The sequence below is a fragment of the Ictalurus punctatus genome, chromosome 6, assembly GCF_001660625.3.
Source record: "Ictalurus punctatus breed USDA103 chromosome 6, Coco_2.0, whole genome shotgun sequence".
NCBI lineage: Eukaryota > Metazoa > Chordata > Actinopteri > Siluriformes > Ictaluridae > Ictalurus > Ictalurus punctatus.
In genome coordinates, this window is record NC_030421.2 from 28,258,887 (window position 1) to 28,285,091 (window position 26,205).

Below are 26,205 nucleotides of genomic sequence, written 5' to 3' on the forward strand. Positions count from 1 at the left end.
TCTATAACAAAGACCACTATGTTCAGTAGTATGTATAACACACTGTAATGATATAGCTGGCTTTAATTTAATTTATCTTCAGTGTAGCTAGCTTTCTATACAATTAACGCTAGCGCCGCTTATGGGCTAGCGCTGCTAGTGGGCTAAGGCTAGCTTTCCTTGTGCCCGTTAGCTTACTGTGGTGTGATGTCGAAGCGAACATCTCTGTCCTCCCAAAGCGCGTCTAACACTCCCGCCATGATCAGCCGTCAAACACACCGTAAACTAAACAAACGACTTCAGGTCTGAAACCGAGATTTCCCCTCGATGACACTCGCTAGCTGGCGGATAAAAGGATTTGAAGACCAGCGTCTCTGCGTCACCGTGGTAACAGCGGACACCGCGTCCTACGGCAAGAGCGGTGGGTCAATCCGTCGTTTGGATTCTCAAGACACTACAAGCGAAAAGGGTTATATTTAAAAACAGTAGATATCACAGTCCGTCTTTGGCAGCTGATTGCTGATATAAGTATTTTTGGTATTGGAACCGTTCCCAAAAAGTTATAATTATTTATACAAATGATGCTTTGTGTAATTGTCGATTCCTGCCACCGCCCTGTATGTGTGCGGAGAGCATGTTCTCCCTGTGCTGTGGGGGTTTCTTCCAGGTACTCCAGTTTCCTCCCCCAGTCCAAAGACATGCATGTTAGACTGATTGGCATGTCCAAAATGTCTGTAGTGTAGGAATGGGTGTGTGAATGTGATAGTTCCCTTTGGAGCTCCGCGCCTTCCTCCAGCTTTCGCCCATCGGGTACTTTGCTGTAAAAGCAAAATATCTCTTAACATTTGATTAAAAAAAAAAATAGTCAATACCTACTGTGCAAATTAGACATAGCAGAGCATCAGAGCTTTCAATAAAAGCACATGTTTCAGCCCAGCCACTTTGAAATTTTCCGATGCTCCTCTGAATTCTTTCTTTTCGCCATCTCCAAAAACTAGGTAGGTAGCTGCTTGAATCTGAATGTAAGAGGTTACCATAGAAACATAAGTGGTTTGCCGTTGACTGGTGTCGTGGCACGTGCGCACATACATGCACTGCATACGTGTGCTGACTAGAACAGCTTGAATTGTATTATTGTAAACTGACTTTTTATTCACTTCGGTAGACTGTACGACAAAAGAATTGTTATTGGCTCATTTTCTGCAGGAAAATGACCTCTAGTGGTGTGTCTAAGTTTTTAATGATGATATGTTGGTGAAGGTTGAGACACCTGACGAGCCACACGATTTTTGTTAAATAGCCACATGTGGCTCGTGAACCATAGGTTCCCGACCACCAATATATCACCTCTGGAGCAGATAAGACTAAAGTCGTTGTTCAAGGGCCCAAGGGGGTGGCTGTGTCTTTGGCTGGTGCAGCTGGGCTGGGGAGGCTGTGACTGTGAGTCTGTGACTGTGGCTGTGGCGTATGTGACTGGGGCGGCTGTAGCAGTGGCTGGGGCTGTGGCGTCTGTGACTGTGTCTGGGGCAGCTGTAGCTGTGGCTGGGGCTGTAGCGGCTGTGACTGTGGCTGGGGCTGCTGTAGCTGTGGCTGGGCCTGTGAAATCTGTGACTGTGGCTGGGGCGGCTGTAGCTGTACATCATCTACTTATGTAATCAAGAAAATGCCACTGACTGTTATGGCATTTTTATGGCAATTTTTATAAAAATTTAATATAAATCCAACAACAATCAGCATTTCAGGTAATTCTACTTTGGTATCCTTTTAATTAGGCATTGGAAAAACATGTAAAAATTTGTGAATGCAATTCATCTACAAACTCATATTTAGTTCTGAATATAGAAAACAATGATTTTTAGCAAAGCATGTTTATAAAGGAAAGTTGTATATCTGTATATTACAATAGCATCAAAGCATGTTTTATATATATATAAGTTCAGGGGATGGAGCTGGACTTGATCCAACTACATCTATAAGCTATAAACGCCTAATAGGCTGACAGGACTGAAATCTGACATGGTCTTCTGCTGTTGTAGCCCATCCACCTCAAGGTTCAAGGTGTGCATTCTGATATGCTTTACTTACACACCACAGTTAAGTTAAATTAAATTAAATTTCTCACCATTCAGTGTAAACACGTTCAAAGTCACTGAGATCACACATTTTCCCCCATTCTGTTGTTTAATGTGAACAGTAACTGAAGATCTTGACCTGTGTCTGCACAATTTTATCCATTGTACTACTGCCACATGATTGACTGACTGAATAACTGCATGTATATGGGTCTTATATAGACAACCTTAAACAACTTACTGAAGACTGTAGAACGTGTGAGCTAAACAAAGTCACACATTATGACACACTTTACGAAAACCTTTACATTTAATTAAAAAAGTACAAAAACATCAGTCTTACACATTGTACTCACAGCTATTTCTAACATTTATCACAGTTAAGATTTTATAGTTAATATGGTATTTAAAAAATATATTTTTTAAAATTATTTATCCATCATATTGCTACTAAGATATCAAGTAAAGAATACAAATATACAAATACAATATATATATATATATATATATATATATATATATATATATATATATATATATATATATATATATATATATATATATATATATATATATAGTAACTTATCCATTATGTTATGGTTATGAATAATTATGCAGCATGTCAATGCCTTTCCTGTGATTCAGAGACTTAACTTTATATATAAATTATATCAAAGTTACAGTTAAGTCTCTCTCTCTCTCTCTCTCTCTCTCTCTCTCTCTCTCTCTCTCTCTCTCTCTCTCTCTCTGAATCCACAGTGCAGAAAACCTTACATGGTATCAAAAAGGAGATGGATGAAAAAAATGAGGTATATCAGGAAATGAGTTGTTTGTGCAGTACTGAGAAAGAGAATAGGCAGAGTTACTTCATAAGCACTGCTCTAGTACAAAGCAGGTAATCACAGTAATCTTTTTTTTTTAAAAATTTTCTCTTTCTTCCACTTTCTTTAAACATATTTTCTGAAGTTGCTGCAAGAAGGGTAATGTTCTGATGGCAGTTTCAGGGCAGTTGGTGAAGAGTTAAAAAAAAAAAAAAAAGCATCAGTTCAGTCGATTTGTTGTTTTTTTTCAGTTTTTTTTTTTCAAAATATCATCCTCTGAGATCCATTTTAACCTGCTGTGGAAGAAAGAAGAAATGTAGATTAGCAAATATATACATTGAAAGGAATACACTAAGAAAATAAAAAGCAAATGTTCGGCATAGATTGCGTTAATAACAGTACTGAAACACAATTCTGCCAAGTTTGATTATGTATTACTTTTATGCAATATACCTATACTGGTAAGAACGCATGTCTTCTTGCATTCATTCTCAGTGTCAAAGCGGTTCTCGTTACCCCCGCATCCTCCATACCAGAACTGGGCACAAGAGTTTGCCTGCTTGTCATAGTACCAGCGGATGATGTAGTCTCGGCAGGTCCCCTGGCTCAGGACAAGGGAGCAACGAGGATCCAGAGGAGCTGCACACAAAGCATTACAGATCATGTAGAGCGAATAGCCTGAGTGTATAAAAACTGTTCTTGGGGCATTTTCACATATTCAATATTTAGTCTGTTTAAAATGAACCCTGCTGCATTTCCTATCCACAGTGCAGTTTGTTTGGTGTGAACATAACAATCGCGCTCAGGTTTGGTCAAAACACCCGATGGTCTTGGTTTGTATGACATGAATACATATGATACATATGATTGGAATGTGTGCCACAGAGATCTAACATAGTTTTGCTAACCCCTTTAAAACTCCCAATAAAATCTTTGCATGTATATATTCATACATATTTATAGTATATGATGGCGATTAGTTGATTCATTATTACCTGAGACTACAACAGGACGGGGCTGGGGCTGTACGTTCACTGAAGTAGATATAACAGATACCGATGAGGAAGAAGAGGACAATGTTGATGATGGTGATGATGATGATGATGATGATGGCAATGATGAAGAAGAAGAAGATGATGATGATGATGATGATGATGATGGCAATGATGAAGAAGAAGAAGAAGATGATGATGGCAGTGATGAAGAAGAAGATGATGATGATGATGGCAATGATGATGAAGAAGAAGATGATGATGGCAGTAATGAAGATGATGATGATGATGGCAGTGATGATGATATGATGCTGGTGTGAGATGTTCTGCTGTTCCCATGCACAGTCTGTACAGATAGGACATCAGTGTTGACATCAGTTAATTTGTGGCCACCTTGGTCTTGACTCCTTAAGTCTAAATCAATCTGGAGATGAAAAAAAAACCGGATCAGTGTTAGAAATTCCTTTTAAGCTAAGGACTTACCACAACTATTATGGTCTCATAAACCAAGTCATTTTTATTTTGAGTTCTTTCTTATTGTTTTATCTCATTAAGGGGCAGTATCTCTATCATCAGGTTCACATTTCCATTTCACAGCAAGTAATTTTTCTCAATAGGTCTAGCAAGTCTACAAACCTTAGCACTGAAAGGTGCAGGGTTGATTCGTTCAGAATAGGTTCCACTCTGAACATTAACCCCCCTGTCAAATTCTTCTACATGACGACTCCCATAGCCATTATTCCCATATAAGACATTATTGTGGGTATCGTAGCCATTGTGCCTGTATCCGTTGTGTCCATTGCCACCATTGGTGATGCGATTGTAGATGAGTGCTCCATTCTCATCCTCACAAAACTGACTTACGAGCTTGGACTCTAAAGCTGCAGAGGACAGACATTATTGTACATCTCAAAATGATAAGCTACAATTACACAACTACACTTTTACTACGTATTTTGTGCTAATTGTTCTCTTTATATCTTGTTAGTTATTTAAAACTGAGTTAAATTGGAGGTAGTACAAAAAATCAGAATTATATTTTTGAGATGTTTTTGTCAGAGAAAAATCTTTTTAAATCATTTTGTGAATTGTTTAAGACCTATGGTTGAAAATTAAAATACTCTGCCACTCAGACTCACCAGGCAAGGTGTTAAAGTCATCAATAAGGTACATGTGCTCACTGTCTGGGTCAGAGGCAATGAGGTTAAGCTCCCTGAGAAACTCAGCCTGCGTAGGGTCTGATGTGTTAACAATCCCTAGAGCATACATTTCAATGTTAGCAGCATGGGCCTCCCTCACTGCCATGTCCAGCTTCACAGACTCTCTCTTATCTGTCTGTCCATCAGTGATGACGATGGCCACTTTGCTGACTCCATTGCGGGCGCTGTAAAAAGCCTCTTGTGTAGCCTTGCGAATAGCTGTACCAGTGTATGTCCCCTCTCCCATGTATGGCATCTTCCTGATGGCCTGCTTGACATCCTGCTTGGTCATGTAGCGTGCCAGGTTGAACTTCAGATGGACATCGAGGCTGTATAGGATGAGGCCGATGCGTGTGGCATTGCGGCCTACTGTGACACGATCCACTAGTGCTATGACGAAGTCTTTTATGATTTCAAAGTTTTCAGGACCGACACTTTCAGAGCTGTCAATTACAAACACCAGCTCCATTGGCCTCTCCTTACATTTAATGCCACATCCTAGAAGTAGGAGTAATCCATACAAAACACATACAGTATTTTAGGTCAGATAATGCAAAGGTATTCTTTGTGCAACATATGCTGTTTCACCTGAGTTCTGTTACTTACCACAAATCTCTTTGATCAGTTTAATGATGTCCTCTCTCTGGAAAACAATATCAGATATTCCGAGATGGAAAGTATGTAAGTAATTGTACTTCATATTTAAGTATTATTTTAGGGGATTTTAAAGATGTAAAATAGTTTTATTGACATTTGCATTTTGACCTCCTAAGTACTTGTTACAAATCTCAAATATCACTATATAGGTATATATATATATAATTTTAAAATATGTATTTTTCTTTTCTGTGCATTTTACCTTTATTGGACACAAATAGTTATCTTTGCACAAAGTCAAATTTACTCAAATTAAAAAAATCCTACCGAATAGAAAAATTCTAATGAGCATGTGGTTGGAGTTTCTGTTAATTAAGTTCTTTTTTAAACAGTACACGCTATGAGCCTGCCCTAACCTTAAACTGAACCTTTGTAAATTTTCATAAGTTATGAATATGAGGTATGAAATTTCTAAGTGAGACCATGTTGAAAAAAAAATAAAAAATTTCAGTTAAAATCATTTACATTTTATTTTAAATACCTGAGTACAGTACATTTGAGTGAACATTAAAAAAAACAAACGTAATTTAAAAACCTTCAATTGTACATACTTTATACAACACGCATACTCCCATTTAAACTGCACCACTCTAGAATTTAAACATTTAACCACTTATCAGAGTTTATTAGTGGATACATTCAAAAACTTACTGTGAGGCCCATCTCGCCTTTTTCTCCAGGTCTTCCCTATGATAGTTAAAGGAATGAAAACTTTTATCAGCTATGGAACAACACTTTATAGTTTACAATATGTTCACAATATAGTCATCAATTCCAGATGCTCTACATAATATATGATGTGGTGGGTTAATACAGTATCTAGGTCTAAAGCTAATTTAAGTTAATGTTCAGTACTTAATTTCTTGACTCACATATTGCCCAGGGAGTCCAGGGTCACCCATTTCACCTTTAACTCCTTTCATTCCTCTCTCACCATGCAAGCCTCTATCGCCCTGTAAGAATAAAAAATGGCACATTTTGTTTGAGTACATTAGCATAACAAATTTACTCTACCGATATACATATAAAACAACTAGACAAACACACACTTCACCTTAGCACCTGTGAGTCCCTCCCCTGGTGGTCCTCTTGGTCCAGTGACACCTGGTGGCCCCTGATCTCCCTGAATCATTCACGTGACAAAATATTTAACTCCCTGATTCACTGGAATGAATCACTTTAATCACTGTTTTATATACTGTATATAGCTATATTTCAAGAGAGAAAATGTGATTAACTTACTTTGTGGCCTTGAATGCCCTCTCCTGGGGGCCCGGCCGGTCCTGGTGGTCCTGGCCTTCCTGTGTTACCCTTAAACAGCAGAACAAGATTATTTAGAGAACGACAGACAGTTTGTCTTTCTCAACCTCCACAGCAACTAAGCAACCTTACCCACACATTTACTTCACAGATAGAAATTCTTTTTGTCTGGACATGTGGGATGAAGCAAAAGTTGTGGACTCAGAGTCTCATTACTGTTGATGGTCATGGAGTCGTATTAAAGGCTATGAAACTGAGCTACACTGCTGTAATCCTTTTTGGAGTGTGACACAAATTGTATTGTTAGAAAACTCATCTTGAGATGTGTTATATTCTTGTTAACATATCTCATTGTCTTCATAAGCCCTCATAAGCTGCCTGGACTAAAAGATTTGTCACATGACAATATCAGGGCATACATTACTATGTAATGTGAATAGGTTGTGCCTGGATGAATATAAACTTAGCATAACACAGAATGGTCATTTGTTGGCCAGAAGGACACTCACTTTCCAAGATGAGTACTATAGAGTAGATAGGACCAAATCTGTGTGTGACTTGATGGAATACTGGGACTTGAACTGCCTTAAAAAATCACTAGACCACAATGCCATAGAAAATGTGTGGGATTATTTAGTATAGCAGCTGAAGCACCATAAACTCTAGCTGTATTGCACATTAAGTCAGTGAAAGTGTGGGCAAGAACTGACAGGAACAGTTTCAAGACATTGATGCCATCCTTATGACAGGATTGGTGACAGGATTGGTGCTGTTATTAAGGCAAGACACGTGACTATTTTTTGTTCTGCTAGCTTATTTTGCAGAAGGAACCTTGTGCATTTCTAGTGAGGTGTGTGCATGCAAAATGTAAAAGTGATTGTGGGCTTACCGGTGGTCCTTGAATCCCTTCACCTGTTGGGCCTGGCAAACCTGGTAAACCTCGGAAACCAACATCACCCTGTAACAAGTATGTTAAGCTGAATTGTAAACCAACATCACATACTTTTCTCTAGAATACTCATAGTAAAATTTGCTGTGGTCTACCTTTGGCCCAGGGTAGCCAATGCCCTCGGGTCCAGGCTCTCCGGGAAGACCTGGAAGACCAGGAGGACCCTGCAAAAGACAAACAGTTTTAACATGGGTGATAGAGGTGTAAGAATTTGTGGTGTTCTGTGTTCCTGTACTAATATACCCACCACTGGTCCGGGATATCCTTCACCTTTTGGCCCAAATGGCCCAGGAGGGCCAGAATTGCCACGGTCACCCTATTCAAGTCAGAATACAGCAACCATTAAATAATTGTGGTCTGTATTGTTTTTCTTTTATGGACTTTAGAGTATTACACATACCTTTGGACCTGGCAGCCCGTAACCTGTTTCTCCAATTGGTCCAGGAGGACCAGCAGGCCCTACATCACCCTAGAGGTACAGCGAGATGAAGTCATAGCATCATTCTTCCAATATGTCATAGCTGGATGTGATGAACTATACCACATTGTACTGAACACTGGAACAATGATTCTTTTCATTGGCAATGGGCCTGTGCAATAAAGGCTTGCCAGAACATGTGGTATGATTTGGTATTTTGCATTAATTTTTTTACCTTTGGTCCTGCGATAGCTCGCCCAGGAAATCCAGGCATGCCCAATCGTCCTGGTGTTCCAGGCTCTCCCTACAAAAATGGCAGTTAAATTTGAAATACAGCACCATCGTAATACAACTAGATTAATGGCTACAGGCTATTGTTCACATCATGTTGTTAATGTGAATAATAGCCTGTTGCCTGTTTTGGAAATACACTGAAGCTGAGCAGGGAAATGTATTTAGACATTGACGGCTATGGATGCTGACATCTCCATGGTTGGTTCTTACCTTGGCACCTGAAGGGCCAGAAATACCTGGTGGGCCTGGTAAACCTCTGACACCCCGCTGGCCCTGGTCTCCCTGGTAGATAAGGAGTAAATATTATTTTAATCATAAACTATCTTGATAGACCTATATATGGGGTTATTCAAGATTTTGTGATGCATATTCTTGTAGGTTCATCAAATCTATGGCAGCAAGAAGTATTGTCAAATGATTAACCTTTTCTCCTTGTGTACCAATTCCTGCTGCACCTTCAGGTCCCCTCAGGCCTGAGGCTCCAGGCTCACCCTAATGAAGAAAAAGATAGGTAAAGAGCACATTACTTAATCAGGAATGGGATATAACTAGTATCTTGATGTGTTAAACTACATTCACATTGTCAGTTCTACCTTTTGGCCTGGAGCGCCATCCTCTCCAGGAAGTCCGGGTAAACCTGCCAGTCCTGCAGCACCAGGCTCACCCTTGTGAAAGGAGAAAAACATATTTGTACTTTCCATTTCTCACCATTGACAAGAACAAGCCCCAACATCATTACTATTGATCTGGATTTTGAACACATGTACTTAAGAAAAAGAAACATCCACATAGTGGAACCTTTGGTCCAGGTTCTCCGATTCCTCTCTCTCCAGTGCTGCCAGTCTCTCCTGGTAATCCTTGCTCACCCTAAAACATGGTGCAGATTGGTATTTAAAATACTATTTAATACAGATTAAATGCAAGTTAGTATTTGTAACATAAGCAATATATTTTCCTTGGACACTGTATTTAGTAACACTAACCTTTGGTCCAGGCAGACCCTCTCCTGGTGGACCTCTTCCGCCTGGAGGCCCTCTTGGACCCTCCACACCCTGAATTTATGAATGAAAATTCTATAAGGTCTTAAAGACTTTATTCAAAGTTTGTACACAATGCAGCATCGCTCAGATAAATACACAGAAATGAGTCACAGTTATCCACTATTCAGACTTTGATACTTTGAATATCTACTCTGGCCATGACCTGTATCAACTCCAGCACGAGTACCATTTGTTTTAACTGCAATATTGGTCAGTGTAAATGCATACAAATCTGTATGTACCATTTCAAGGCAATATTAAATATATCAAAATAACATTATGGAATAAATTATCAAAGAAATCAACCATGTTCTCCGACTCCCATCAAAAGCCCTTAAGCTTCAGGCGTTTGGTGATATTGATAATGATACTCAATAATGCTGTGGCCAGTTTCTAATTTATCATGCAAAATAATTGGGCTATTCTTGTGTAGAATTCTTCTCCATTATTAATTTATGTGGTGTCAAAGTGCTATTTCAGAGGCTGGCTGCCAATTAATGCAGGTGGACCTCAGAACTGAGATAAATTTGCAGAGATACCAAATTAATATCATTATCAGAACTAGGACTGTTCTAATAGGAAATCCACCCCCCAAAAAATTAAAGGCTGAATAAGGATTTTCAGTGAATTTTTTAAACTGGAAATGGCTGTAGTGAATCATAGTGGATGAAGCAACAGTAGTATATTCATCATCTCTTAAATCATGGTACCTTCTCGCCCTGAATGCCAAACCCAGGAAGCCCAACTGGTCCTGGAGGCCCTGCAGGCCCAAACTCACCCTAAACACCATACGACAGAGAAGAATGAGTCAGATTCAACTGCAGGAGACACAATACAAAACAGACTGAATATGCTTGATACAATGTAGCTACTCATTTTATACAGTGCTGTGAAAAAATATTTACATTTGTTTGATTTATTCTGTTTTTGTGTATATCTCATATTAAATAGTTTTAGATCTTCCAATGAAATACAACATAAAACAAAGGTAACCTGAGTAAACACACAATGCAATTTTTTTTTGATTGAAGCAAAAAATTACAAAAAAAAAAGTTATCCAAAATCTATAACCAATGTGAAAAACTAATTGCACCTTAAACTTAAAATCTGCTTGTGCCACCTTTAGCAGGAATAACTGCAACCAAACGCTTCCGATAACTGGAGATCAGTCTTTCAATTACTTCTTGTACTAGGACTTACTCCTATGCTTTGGATCGTTGTCTTGCTGCATAATCCAGTTGCACTTGAGTTTCAATTTACGGACTGAAGACCAGACATTCTCCTTTAGGATTTTCTGGTAGAGAGCAGAATTATTTCCCCTCAATTATTGCAAGTTGCCCAGGCCCTGAAGCAGAAAAGCATCCCCACACCATCACACTTCCACCACTATGCTTGACCATATGTATGATGCTCTTTTTGTGGAATTCTGTGTATGGTTTACACCGGATGTAATGGGACCCCTGTCTGCCAAACAGTTCCACTTTTGACTCATCAGTTCATAGAAAATTCTCCCAAAAGGTTTGAGGATCATCAAGGTCGGCAAAATTCAGACGAGTCTTAATCTTCTGGGTTAACAGTGGTTTTTGCCTCACCACTCTTCCATGGATGCCATTTTTGCCCAGTGTCTTTCTGACCTTTATTGATGCAAGAGAGGCCTGTAAGTCCTTTTGATGTTGTCCTTGGCTCTTTTGTGACTTGCTGGATGAGTTGTTGCTGTGCTCTTGGAGGAATTTTGGAAGGTCAGCCACTTCTGGGAAGGTTCATTACTGTGCTGAGTATTTCCATTTGGAGATAATGGCTCTCACTGTGGACCTTTGGAGTCCCAGAGCCTTTGAAATAGCTTTGTAACCCTTCCCAGACCAATGTATTTCAATCACCTTCTTCCTCAACATTTCTGAAATTTCTTTCAATTTTGGCATAGTGTGTTACTGTGTCAGAACTTTTAACCAACTTCATGCTGGTGAAAAAGTTCTAAGTGTTGATTTGATGGAACAGGGTTTACGGTAATCAGGCCTAGTTGCGTCTAATCCAGCTCAACCCCATTATGAATTTAGTGTAATAGATTTGTGGAATTTGTAACTGGGAACAAATACATTTTCACACAGGCCCAGTTGGTATTGGATAACGTTTTTTGCTTCAACAAATAACATTATCATTAAAAATAACTATATTTTGTGTTTACTCAGGTTGACTTGATTTTTATCTTAGATTTTGTTTTAATTTCTGAAACAATTTAGTATGAGATCACATACCAAAAACTAGAAGAAATCAAATATGTTTTATTTTTTTTTAGAAATCAATTTTTCACAACACTGTAGATTACCTTAATGAGTTAACTCAAAGTTAATGCTGTGCAGTAAAAAGAATAGGTGCCTCCGTCTTAATGCACATTTACTACATGGGTATACATTAAGTTTTATTATGTATACATTGAGATTATAATGCGTGTTGGAAATCTTTTAAGCCTTTCCCACAGGAAGATTTTTTTTTTACCATCCCATCTGTTATATCTCACTCCCCTCCCCCCCACTGTGGATAATGCCTCCTCAAAGGACCTTTACCCATCTTTTATGTACTTCATTATGCCTTTTGTGTAGCAAGCATGGTGTGTTTGTGTGAACACCATTCATTAGCTGATTTATTTACAGCCCACCTTTTCTCCTTTGATTCCAGCGCCTGGTTGTCCCCTTGGGCCCCTTGGTCCGTCCGGCCCCCGGTCTCCCTGCCAAACAAAAGCAATTTCATCAGCCCTTTTGACCTTGAAATGCCCTTCCCCCCACCTCCATAAGCCTAATTCAGTGCCAAGCTGATATTGTGCTTCAGAGTTCACCATAATTTCAGAATAATCAAACACCATTTTCTCCTTTTGGAAATTTCTCCTAGTTCTTGCTATTTGTGACACTTTATTTTCAAACCTGCTGTTGCCTAAACGCTCAGTGGTAGGTTTTTGACACCCACAGATGGAAGGCTGCTAGCAGTCCAACATTCTTTTACTACTAAATGTTGGTGGGTGGAGGATAATATGAGATTGCTTAAAATATATTTGGTGGTCTCACAGATATTCAGGAGTCACTAAATATATGACCTCGATATATCAACTCATGATTCACAAAAGAATTGCTATGCAGGATAAGAAATAGGCGTTTCCTTCATATTACACATTTTCTACTTCTTAGTGGGGCATCACAGTGGTGCACCAGGGTTCCTAATTCGATTCGGAACTCTGGTTACTCTCTGGAGTTTTCCAAGTTCTCCCTACCTCACAAAAACATGCCTGTAGGCAGATTGATTACACTAAATTACTCCTAAGTGTGCGTGATACTCTGTGATGGAATTACATCCCATCCATGTTACATTCCCTCCTTATACCAAATGTTTACCAGACAAATTTGGCTCTAGATCCACCATGACCCTGATCAATATTAACTGTTAGATTGTGAATGAAGAATGAATGATTGAATGAATGAATACACTCTTAGAACATTCTAAACCCTTCTTCACTTGTATTTCTTGAGAAACCCTTAAAGGTTCTATGAAGAGACCTACAACAGAGTGTATCCCAATCACAAAGAGCTCCTAATAGAACCCCCCCTTTTTTGGAAGCTAGGAATCCTTAATTATCCAATGGATCCTCAGATAACACTTTTTTAAGAGTGTAAGTGAGTATATAAAACGTATAAGTACTGTTTGAGCTTCATATAGTTAGCATGTAGAGTGGATGAATATGTACTATAGTCAGAAGGGTTAATTGTAGTGAAATGGCTCTAATCTCAACTTGGCAATGATTTTATATAGGCACAGAGTTTATGAAATAGTTTATAAATCATTTTACGAATTTCAGCTGGAAGGATTATGGAAATAATTATCAAAATTATCAAAACAAAATTTGTTTGTCTTTGTTACCTTATATTGCATTTTTTTCAATTAAAAAGCCTGTTATCATGAATTAAGTTCGTGCATAGCAAATAATAGGTGAATTATTGTCAATGCTCTCTGTTTATGTGCTTTTATTTAGTGAAAATGGTCATGATTACCTTTGGTCCTGGATATCCTTCTCCTTGTGGTCCTTTTTCTCCTTGAACACCCTGTGGACCTTGAGGCCCCTGATTAAAAAAATATATTTTGAGTTCTACATTAGGGAATGTGATATTAGAAAATTGCATAATCACATTTTTAGGGTAAATCATATGCTACTGTTCCATACTATGCATGTGCAAGCAAGTTATTTGCTGACAACAGATATGCATTTATTTGTAAAAGCAGCCTTTGTGATCTTGAGAAAGACAGGAAGATGTACACTACTGTGCAAAAGTCGTAGGCACATTTTTTTAGTACAAACTTTGTTATAGAAGGCTGCTGGATTTTGCTGCAAAAATAAGAAGCAAGTGTGACAGTCAAAGTCTCCAGAAGAACCATAGCTGCTTCTGCAAGATGCCCAATAAAACTTACAGCTCATTTCCTTATAAAACTGCACTAATCGTACTGGAGACTACTATTTTTAGTTTTATTTTAATTTCTTTGTCACACCAAATATTGCCTTTGTTTAATTTACTACTGTTTACTGCTCTTTATGGTATTTAAAAGAATGAAGAAACATTTAATTTCATTATTTTGAAGGTATCTAAAGCATTTCTTTGCATATGTGTAAAACTTTTGCACAGTACTGTATATGGTAATGATCATTGTATACTCACAGGTGGTCCTGGTTCTCCAATTCCTGTTGGTCCAGGAGGACCAGGTCTACCCTGAAATCCCATATCACCCTGTGGATAAAAGAACACAATGACGTATCCAGGTTTTGTACTATAATGAATTTTGTAGTAACTGATAGTGCCAGGCCAGTATAGCCTACAGTATGTGCTGTGTTGAAGTAAAAACCATTTTGAAGGTAATTATAGGAAAGAATGTGTGAAAACCTGGGGGGGATCATTCGGTTTATAATTATCTTCGTATATGTTTTCATAGATTTATCCTATACAATAACATGTTAGAGAGAAGAGTGTTGAAGACCTAGACATGAAATCATAAACCTGGTGAAGAAGTGGGTGTGAAAGACACTGACCTTTGGCCCTGGAAGTCCAATCCCAGTCTCGCCCTGAAGGCCAGGTGGACCAGGCAAACCACGCTCACCCTGTCACAGCACAATAAAATTACATTAGAAATGAGTGCTAAGACATGATAATTTATGCACTTTTGCTTTTTTTTTTTTGTTAAGTACAAGGAAATTAGTTATAAATTTAGTCAATTTACATACTCTAAGATGCAGTGATACTTTGCAACTGATTTCATGCAGGCATCTGCTGCCCATCTGACTATAGTTATATAAACATAAATAGTTCTAAAATATAAAGTGTGCAAATCTGACTTTACCAGTATGAAGCTTCAAAGGTACATAATTACTGAATGTCATATCTTAAATCAGTTCAAATCTGTCTGCTCCTCTGTACAGTGGTAAAGTATTTGGCTTTGTAGATCTGAACAAGTTATAGCTCATCTCTGTCAGACATGGTGCCTTGGAGCTAACATAAACATAAAACAAAGGTAATCTGGCTATTAAAATTGGAAAGTGAAAGCTGTACAAAAGGCTTGAAGTAGGGATTTCATTACAACTATTAAAATGGGTTTTCTGCAGGTTTTCTCTGTGGTTTTTCATCCGTTTTCAGCCTGTCTCCTTACTTGTAGACCTGTTTTGATGCCTTTTTAATTAGCATTTTATCTCAAAGGTAAGATTGCAGTTAGCTAACAAAAATGCAGTTGTCACTAATTTTACAAGAGCATTGCCCCAACATGGCTATAATCCCCATTCCTAATCTTGTGGAGATATTTATAGAGTTGTGCCTCTCTCTGATGAGGTCCACGATGAGAAGCACACATTTTTCCCTTTCTTTCAGTGTATTCTATTGTAGCTTGCTTTGTATACTGTACAAAGTGCAAAACTATCAGTGGTCCTACTGTACATCAAGCATCTCACCTTCTCTATTGTAATAGTGTCTGCATGCTGCTACATGTACAGGAGCCAATTAAATTTTTCCTTTTGTGAGAAACACCTTACTGGTGTTAATAACTGTCACGGCTGTCATTTAGAGTGGCTATTAAAAAGACAGCATCAAGAAAATACAGGCAGGTCTTTTGTGTACGAGAGACAGAGACTCCCTACTGGGTATGTCTTCAGGACCTCTCGAGATACTTCCGGCAGTTAAATTACACAAAGCCAAACTGTTCAGCACATACATTATGAAAGAAACCTGGTGCAAACATGTAAAATATGGTGATTCCTGTGCGTTTCCTGTGTCATCTATGAGCTTTCCGCAGGTGTGCACGTTAAAGTAACATCTGTATGCTGTGGATAGTTGTTGGTGATTAGATGATACAAACCTTCTTGCCTTGCAAGCCTTCTGGTCCGATGTCACCCTGTGGTCCTGGTAAACCCTGCAGGTGAGGGACAAGCAGGTGTGCTTTAATATTATAGTGTTATATGACTGAACATTCAATTATGAAAATAACATAATCATAGCATAAGTCACTCATGATGGCAGAATTGTTGTGTGGCCTTGATTTAGTTCACTAAACCATGCACATACATTTTACTATACTTTATTTTACTGCTTGGTACCTCACATGCAATAATATATCATTATAGCTTTGCTTTCACCCACCTGCAACCCTCTGGATCCTCTTGTACCAACAGGACCCTCAGGACCCTAGGAGGTCATTTAATAACAGATTATGAAACAACCAACAGACTCTACTAAAATAGTATTATCAAAATATATAATACTATGACAAATTAACACAATAAACTTCCATATTTATACCCACCCTGTCACCCTTGATTCCTGGTGTGCCACATTCACCTCTGTCTCCCTGTTGACAGATGAGACTATATGAAACTGATGTATATAAACATATAACTTTAAACTCTTAAAGTCTCAGGTTAATATTAAGGTATTTATCTTAGACCCTATTACTCATTAAGTACTATTAATTGTTCTGTAACTACATTGGAATTGTAGTTTGTAGCAATTGGATAAACTGTTACAAGAGTGAGGAATGAGAATCTGGACCTCTTCTGAGAGAATAAGTGGTTAATGAAATGAAATTAAAATGACAGGCATACCTTATCTCCTTTGTATCCAGGTTTACCCTACAATTAAGAAAGAAAGAAAGAAAGATGTTTATTAGCCAATATTTTGGATTAGCTAGTTGGCTTCATACAAACACTACATTACATCAACTAATGAAAATGCTGATGAAAATCAGTGAGGCGGTGCTGATTGGCAGAAGTGTTTTTTGAGCCAGTCCAGACTCATCCTGACACATTTTTGCATACTCACCTCTGAGCCATCACGACCAGGAAGTCCACTCAACCCACCTTCACCCTGGAAGAACAGGATATTAAGTTATTCAGTTACTAAAAAAAAGATTTGAATTTTCATTTTTGTTTTACATTTATGTGTCTTGCCAGACCCATATCTCCCTGCAGTTCTCGCCTGGTTTCCTCTGAAGCTAAGCAGGGTTGAGCCTGGCCAGTACCTGTATAGGAGAGCTCCTGGGGAAAACTAAGGTTGCTGCTGGAAGTGGTATTAGTGAGGCCAGAAGGGGGTGCTCACCCTGTGGCCTGTGTGGGGCTTAATGCCCCAGTATAGTGATGGGGACACTATACTGTAAACTCAGCACTGTCTTTCGTACTCTCTGCAGTCATTAAAAATCCCAGGACACTTATCTTAAAAGAGTAGGGGTATAACCCGTGTCCTGGCAAAATTCCCCGAATGGTCCTTCTCTATCATGGCCCCCCTAATCTAATTCCTAAATTGGCGACATCACTCTCTCCTCTCCACTAATAGCTGGTGTGTGGTGGTTTTCTATGACTACACACTATGACTGCTGTCGCATCATCCAGGTAGATTCTACACACTAGTGGTGTTTGAGGAGACCCCCCCCCACTATGTAATGCGCTTTGAGTGTCTAAAAAAGTGCTATATAAATGTAACTGTAACAAACTATCTGACTATCCCTGTGTACAGTAACATTTTCCTATATACCTTTACTCTAAATTACATGAATATGATTTGGATGACAAGAAATGACTTGAGTTGACTTGTCTGTTAGCTCCAGCAGCAAACCATATATTACATGACAATGTTTTTTTCTGACACAATTTGCATCACTTCCATCCTGAGGAATGCAAGCTATGCATTTTGGCATTATGTGCATACATGTGCATCAGCAAATAGGACACTGAGACACTGTTGATATAGGGGTTCTGACCTTTTGACCTTTAGGCCCAGGGGTTCCATCGTCACCTGGGCGACCTTTCTTTCCCTGTGAAATTATTTAGAAGATGTGTTAGTGGAAGGCAGTGCAGACATTACATATGTTTCTGCTAAATGAGTGACAAAAGCCAGTGACCTCATCTGTCTGACTGAAATAATGCCAAAAGCAGAGAGAGGAGATACTGTATAGTTCTGTAGCTATGGAAACTAAAGAAAAGAATGGGAAACTGACACACACACACCCTGTAGGCAGTAAAAACAGAGAGAGAATAAAAGCACTAAGGAGCTATATAGGTGCCTGTGTGTGCATGTGTGTGTGCGTATGTGCGCGTGCGCATGTGTGTGTGTGTGTGTGCACGCGCAGGTGTGTGTGTGCGTGTGTGTGTGTGCGCGTGTGTGTGTGTGTGTATGTGTGTGTAGGCTACATATTCCACTTGTATGTCTTTTGGCAGAAGGCTGAGGTTAGAATGTTTGGAATCTTCACGAAGTGAAAGCACCTGAATAATGATCTACTTCTCACACATTGCCCGCCTTGTGATCTCCTGTCACTTCAAGCAGAACGGATCATGTTCAACTTCCACTTTATTGAAAGCTTCTTGCAAATATCTACCTCATTCTGTGACTGTGGTCAGGGAATAAAAGTCAGGGAATGAGGGTTCTTAGTGTTAGAGCAGTGGGGGATGTTTAATAGGACCCTCACCAGTGTCCATACTGTTTTGATAATAACATGCATACAAATGCTTGTACAGAACCAATTAAACATTCACTTCCAGGATCTTCAACACATCCTTTTCAGTATTATGCTGTTTCCTAATCACAAATATACTTTAAACCGTATTTCTAAAGGACTTTCAAAAGGTAGGTTTTTCCTCTTGTTGGATTTCTTTTATTCATGTTTTGTGTAAATATTGTGTGCTGCTTTGAATGACCTTCCACTAACAACTTAGAAAGGATTTTACATATTGGAAAAAAAAAACCCCACAAACAAAACCACAAACAAAAATTAAATACATTGACACAAGACTGGCTTTGTGGGTATAAATGGCTCTTTTATAATAGTGTGCAATATTTTAGAATCTGGCTCTAAGGGAGCTAAACATATGGAAGTAAAAGTCAAACAGCAGAACAAAAAACTGCAATTATCCCCATTCTCACAAAGCAAGAAATTGTTATTATTATTATTATTATTATTATTATTATTATTATTATTATTATTATTATTATTATTATTATTTCAAAAGTTTTAATCTTGCCTACAGTCTATTCTTTATTCCTAAGTTTAGAAGTGAAAATACTCACTGCTGGGCCACTTGATCCTTTTTCCCCCTTTTCACATACACATTTCTGAGACACAGGGCACTTTAAACGAAAAAAAAAAAGAGTTGTTTGAAAATGTGGCAATTATATCAATTAAACTGGACGTCAGTAGAGAATCATTAAAAAATAGGCAAAGTGTTACGTACCTCATCTTCTGCTAGTTGAGCCTGTGAGAAGGCAAAGGAAAACAAAGAAAGTCTCTCAATTACATAAAATACACAGCCCAAAAGACAAAGGTAAATAATCCAAACAATTTCAGCAGGTCATTAATGGCAATATAACTTCCAGAAGCTACTACTAGCAATTCTATCTTGTAACAGTATGTAGAGTGCAAGGAATATTTCTAACATTGCAAGGTTAAAAACATATTATTTTCAGCTCACATCACATTGACAAAAAACTTTATAGTGATACACCATTAAAATGCTTTAATTGATATTGCCATGTTGCATTTGTGTATCAGGCCATGCCATTTAAAGCTCTGATTTATCCTGTTTTTTCTTTCAAAAGAAATCACAGTTGAACAGAAAGTATGGGTCACACACGTGGTAAAAGATAATACAATAAACGTCTGCAGAGTTCTCCAACCACGAGGAATGCCAAGGGGATCACAACAGCTTAAGACAAGTACTGACAGTTTAGGTATGATTTGGAGGAATACCAAAGAAGAAAGATTGACAGCAGAACTGTTCAACGCACACATAAAGATAGCTAACATATCTGTGTGTCCGTTCAAATGCAAACTGCAAACAGTGGGTGTTCAGAATTCTGGCTGGATACTGTACATTTGAGTTTAATGTTAGAATGTATTCACCAAAATCTTATGTGGGCAGCCTACTGAATATAGTAGCAATGAAGTCCTGACAAATTTGTTTTAGGAACACTTTTGAAGAAAATTAACCAGGTATGGCTAATTCCTGGTCTTAAAGACTTTATAGTGATCTTTTACTTTTTTTTAACTTTGAAGATTAAGGTGAAAAGTAGCACACACCATGCATATGTCTACTCTAAATGACACTTGATGACAATGTGTTCTGAACTGTAACACTACACTGTCAATAATGCGCTTCATCAAACAATATCATACACATTACTACAAGGCATTCTGTTATTCACCTTTGACAGTCCTGATTGAAATGAAAGAAAAGTTCGAAATGTGCCATCATACTTACAATCTCACTAAGGATCTTTTCAGTGATGTGTATATCTTGAAGGTTATGGAGGAAGCGGGAGGGGGGTGTGCTGGCTAGCAGCCTCAGACGTGCGATGTTGGCAGGCTCATTGGCAACGTGTGTGATGCCGATGGTGAAGAACTTCACTCCCTGATTCTTGGCATCAGCAACGGCTGAGAAGATGTCAGGATTCCTTGGGTGGGTGACACCATCTGTAAAAAGCAGTGCAATCTTGATGCCACCTGCTCTGGACTCCTCGGAAAAGATCTTCGTCATGTTGGTAATAGCGTAGGTAGTATAGGTGCCGTGGCCAATATAGCCCATGGGAGTGATGCTGCTTTTGAAGTTCTCGATGCCCCTCCAGTGTTTGAATGTTTGCTCAATGATGACATGACTGCTGTACTGTAGTAATGACACTCTCCAGCTCAATTTGCGCCCAGTGTTCAAACGGATGCTCTGCAGACCATCCACAATGTCCATGGAAAACTTTTTCTCCTGCTGGTGATGGCCCTTGGCACTTTCTGAGCTGTCCACAAGGAAGGCCAATTCAAGACCACAGTCTTCATCCAAAATGGCTGCTGTAAAACAGAATAAAAAAAAAATTGCACCCTTGTGTTTGTCTGTGGAACAGTAGACACAGTCCATTATTCTCTTGGCGTTGCCTTACCTTTTACCTAAATCAAACTTTTTGGATAATGGCTAATCCCACGTTTTGGATTATTCTAGCAGTGCCATGTTTTAACTATTAGCTTGGCACATACCAGGATTTAACACTTGTCAGGTTACTGTTCAGTAAGCAGAGAAACCCATTATGGATAAGAAAACACATGGCCATAACTATGTGGACACAGAGGTCCATGCCTCTGTAGTTGCTGAAGGTTTCATTTTTTCCCCCACCTTTTACATAGCATCTCCAGTCGTCAAATTATTTATGGAAGCAGTGACCTCCTGACAATGAAGTGACAGAATGAGAAACATTGTTTTCCAAGACCCAATCAGCAGTGTTTATCTGGTTCTCTTTATTGGTTCTGACCTCGAGTGCATGAGGAGAACACTTCTGGTTTGCCCATGCACTTAATCACCCATTATGTTTAGCTCTCACAGGACTCCACAAGCATGGTCAAGCCAGCCCCAGTAAAAACTGGAGCATGTATATATGCAGGGTTTTATGGTAACCACCAGATGTTTGGGAAAAGAAGTTGCTACTTGTCTGTTTTAGTTATGATGTAGACACTCGAAAAGTTACATTATTAATTACTGTATGTAGCACTTTTTTCCTAGAATAAATTGTTTGTTTTGCATACATTTCAAAGATAATTGATTTTTAAGTAAATATAATACACAGAACATTTAACCTCTCCATTCTATAATTTACAATAACTTGATAAAATAGCTTGTGGACCTCAATCAAATTTTTGCTACCGGTTAAGGCCCTGGACAAACAATACTGTATGTAAATAACAGTAAGAATGCCTCAGGGCTAGGATAAAATATGTGGCATTACTTAGATGGATCTTTTATACATAAAATTTGTAGATCATTCATTGTTTTATGTTTTGCAGATTTCTACTGAATGACAAAAATTAATTACTTTCTTATGCTCAAATACATAAGAAAGAGTGCCAATATGTTTTTTAATAAAATTAGTACTTCCTCTTAATTAATTTCAGTTGGTACTCTGAAAGGTATACCCACATTGAAAAGACAACCATATAACACAGCAGATGGCATGTCTATGCTTTTATCACATGTCTTACCTCCATCATATTTCAGGTAGTTTGTTGTTTGACCATTAACCCTGGTTCTCCTCTCTCCTGTCTTTTCCTCGTAATAATCTTGCGTGAAGACCCCCAGCAGTCCTGTCAGCAAGAGGAGCCAGCTCAACCACTGACCCATGGCTCACACTCCTGCAACAGCATAAACTGCTCAGTTCATACGTGAATCATTTTCAAAATCATACTGATCCACTAAGGGAATATTTACTTGTGTATAGTATTGAATCATCTCAAAACTTTAACCAAGCCTCCTTACATTTGTTTACATATTTTGAACATATGACATGCAGTAAATTCAATATATGTCTTAAGTGTCCATGATATTTTAATGTACTGTACAGGCAAGAAAACATGTTCAGTTTAGACACACAAGTTCTTGCTTTGTTTAGGCCTTGCTTTACAAACTGTTACCAAGATGGGGTTTTTTTTCTTAGCCTATAAAAGTGAAATATGGTGTCACACAAGGTTCAGCTTTAGCCAACCCCCCTTATTCTTTCTCTATATCCAACTCCTTGAACATATAATGTGCAAACATAATGTTGGTTTTAACTTCTCTGCTGATAATAAACAAATAGTAGCTAGGTTTAGAAGCATATCTTTGCAAGATCAAAGACCATAAAAGTCTGTAGGAATGGAAAATCGCTTCTATTAAAGTTTGTTGGGTATTAAATCTGCCTGCAATTAGGTTGACATTTTCACCATTCAGCATGATTACTATTCCATGAAACCAAAGGTTGCACAGAATTGTGTAGAACTGGTGTAACCCCTGATACTGGTTCATCCTTGTTACGATGTACAAGACAAAACACGAGTAAAGAGTGTATATGAGTTGAGTCTAAAACAGCATATCATTATATTATTAGACAGACTAAACCTACAGGTTACTAGGGTTAATCAGGTCCATTCCCCACATCCATCCTAGAATGATCTCACACCCCTTTGACCATCATTGCATACCTGCACTTTTAAATGATACTGTAAGGATTATCTTGTGTACTGTTTGACATCCTTAGAGAGAATGTTCATTATGCTGCTATGGAACCCTTTCCCCCCAAATTTGCTGCTACTGGACCACTTTCTCCCCATCCTACTGCTACTCGGACCATTTTCCTAATGTATAATTGTTATTGAGATCATTCTAACCATTAATTAACCAATCTAACTAATAATAAACTCCTTCAATATTATCGTGTTGGCCTTTGCAGTTACCCTGCATTGTTTTCTGTATTTCTTGTACTTCTTGTGCTCATCTTACACTCTTGTGTTTTTGGACTTTATGTTGTCTTGTGTACCATGCTGCTGTATTAGTGGGTGTTGCCCCATGGCCCTAAAAAATGGCATTTCATTCCAATGTATTCATTCCAAGATACATGCAGCAATGACATTAAAATCCACTTGACTCGACTCTAGTGAAACCCTAGCCTGTTGGGTATGTGTTTTCTTAATCCAGCAGTTTGCACCCTTACCTCATCCCTAGAAGGCATTTTATGCAAATGACTGCCGATTAAGTTCAGCACTGATTCTACAGTCCTGCTTATGATGCTCAAAGCTCTAAATCTTTCAACTCCGGTATATTTTGATGAACTCTACAAGTAATATAGCCTATCCTAAGCACTTCACTCAACTGATGCAGGCCTACTTTTAATCCTGAGGATCACTTGCAGCTCAGTTGCGTGAAGTGCATAGGATCTCTTGAAACAATATTACAAAATATTTTCTGTTTTTAAAATCATATGAACAACTTTCTTGTTTACACTGGGCTAGTTATAGTTAAACATGTTAAATGTATTTTTAATGATGTAGTAAATCTCACAGATTTATAGTATTTATAGTTGAAGTTCAATATTTTTCATATGTAAAGTCAAGAGGAAATAGAGCTATGTAAATAAAGGTTCTTCTTCTTCTTCGGCTTCTTCTTCTTCTTCTTCTTCTTCTTCTTCTTCTTCTTATTATTATTATTATTATTATGTTAGTGAAATAGTATAATAACAGTATACAAGTACAGAAAAAAGGGAGAAAATGCTGCACAAACATCTCTCATTGTTGTGAAATGGGTTTCCATGGTATCACTTTGGCACCCAAGGCAAGACACATAACACTGCACTGAAGAGTGCAACAGTCTCTACAATAAAAGAGAAAAAAAATCCTACACTTAATCTTCCAAAACAACACGAGCTCTCAGCTTAATAAACACTTAATAATTATGATGTGATAAGAACTCATATTATTATTATCATTATTATTATTAGCCTATAGTATTATAGTCAATGCAGTTACCCACTCTCTCTTGTCTGCAGAGCTCCTTGAAGATGATTATCTGTCCAGGTGTGTTCTGTGTCCCTGTGTGAAAGCAACGTGTGTGTAGATCAACTCCAGCATCAGTTCCAGTCAGTTTCGTGAGTGTGCTGCAGTGGTGGGCATCCTGAAGCTGGGCTTGTGAATAAGATCCTGCTACTTTCTGTCCCTCTTTTAAAGAGAGGAGGGATCTCCACATTGGTTCCTTCAGAACTCCCACTCAGCCCCTGGCTATGGAGGAGGGGAGAAGAGGAGAGGTCGAAAATCTGACTTTGACTATAGCTTTGTATAGCAGACAATGTTTCTGCAAATACATCAGATGCATAGATGATATACAATATGTCATTTAACTGTCCTGAGGTCATTTAGAAAGGGGAGGGGAAATTACATTTCGTATTTATGAAGCCTTTCTGGAGTGTAGCATGGGATGCTGCAGGGTACAGAAACTGCAATTCAGTGATGTCATGTAGCTGTTTATTTGTAGCAGACTTAAACTCTTGAAAATGACAGTATGGTAGTATATTTAATTATAGCATATTATACATACAGTGGACTAGTTCAACAAACAGATTTATGTAAAAACCACAGTGAACTCTCTTTTACTTTTACACTATCCGTTGTTACCCAGATGAGGATGAGTTCCCTACTGAGTCTGGTTCCTCTCAAGGTTTCTTCCACTTAACATCTTAGGGAGTTTTTCTTTGCCACCGTCACCACCGGCTTGCTCAATAGGGATAAATTCACACATTTAAAATCTGCATCCCGTGTTTATATATTTCTGTAAAGCTGCTTTGAGACAATGTCCATTGTAAAAAGAACTATACAAATAAAACTGAATTTAATTGAATTGAAATTATATAATGAGCTCATTTTCATGTTTAATCTTTATGTAATAACTTTATGTAATAACCAAACACCACAAAATGCCCAGTGTTGTATGAACACTACAATAGTGTCTTGACACTGAAACAAATATGGAACACGCATGATATAGCAGCATCACTGTCATAAACGCAAGAAGGAAAATGTTACCTGTTCTTGGCACAGTGATTATATTCTGCAGCACATAAAGAAAACGTGACTGAGTGTGTGTGTGTGTGTGTGTGTGTGTGTGTGTGTGTGTGTGTGTGTGACCTGTGTGCAGGTATGATGCAAGTAGTTGCATGTCTGGGGCAAACTGTGGAGGCAACCATACCCTGATGCGCCAGGAGACCAAGCTGTATGCTCTGATCCCTGCAGGGTACAGACATGCTGAGCTGACACTATGGAATGCTCCTTCCTGAATCACACGAGCCAAAGAAAGGAGTGAATTAATTCAATACACAGATTACACAAAAGGTTACTCTATTACTGAAAACATTATTGCAGTGCTGCTACTGAAATATGACTGAATGACATGAGTTCAGAATGATTTCTGAAAATGAAAATGTATTGAATTCATACCTGTCCTCTGCTTCCTGTCTAGCATTTTCTGCCACATTCTTCTTCTTTTCTAACTAATTTCCTCTTGTTTATCCTGTAAAATAGTGTAACCAAATTTAACGACACTTTATTTTTGCAGAATAAAACAAACGTTAGACTCTAGTGTTAGAACATAACACGAAATTATCTCACAAGAGAATCCTGCAGTTTTTTTTTAAATGCATACTTGAAATTTAAAAAGCACTTTTAGAAATCAAAACATAAAAATTC

At 38.3% G+C, this 26,205-nt stretch overlaps 2 protein-coding genes across 2 annotated transcripts in view; both read right to left on the reverse strand.

Moving 5' to 3' along the window:
- The window catches only part of bbs5 (Bardet-Biedl syndrome 5), a 6,327-nt gene extending 6,091 nt beyond the window's left edge, over positions 1-236 (reverse strand). The window contains 1 exon segment of the mRNA NM_001200375.1: positions 178-236. The gene's annotated coding sequence lies outside the window, so the exon portion shown is untranslated.
- Positions 237-2,974: 2,738 nt separating this feature from the next.
- On the reverse strand, positions 2,975-25,762 carry col28a2a (collagen, type XXVIII, alpha 2a). Its single transcript, XM_047155912.2, has 37 exons — positions 24,902-25,762; positions 24,500-24,744; positions 22,201-22,350; positions 20,444-21,021; positions 19,418-19,438; positions 19,254-19,313; positions 17,950-18,003; positions 17,016-17,060; positions 16,799-16,825; positions 16,501-16,545; positions 16,338-16,382; positions 16,057-16,110; positions 14,744-14,812; positions 14,376-14,444; positions 13,716-13,784; positions 12,335-12,403; positions 10,392-10,460; positions 9,625-9,693; positions 9,440-9,508; positions 9,235-9,306; positions 9,065-9,133; positions 8,852-8,923; positions 8,583-8,651; positions 8,330-8,398; positions 8,177-8,245; positions 8,025-8,093; positions 7,870-7,938; positions 6,963-7,031; positions 6,775-6,843; positions 6,593-6,673; positions 6,372-6,407; positions 5,670-5,706; positions 5,004-5,561; positions 4,501-4,745; positions 3,868-4,288; positions 3,326-3,511; positions 2,975-3,168 (listed from the first exon to the last, which is right to left on the reverse strand). Exons 3-37 carry the CDS (start codon positions 22,337-22,339, stop codon positions 3,161-3,163), a joined length of 3,819 nt encoding a protein of 1,272 aa, XP_047011868.2. The 5' UTR covers positions 22,340-22,350; positions 24,500-24,744; positions 24,902-25,762; the 3' UTR covers positions 2,975-3,160.
- Between the last annotated feature and the right edge of the window lie 443 nt (positions 25,763-26,205).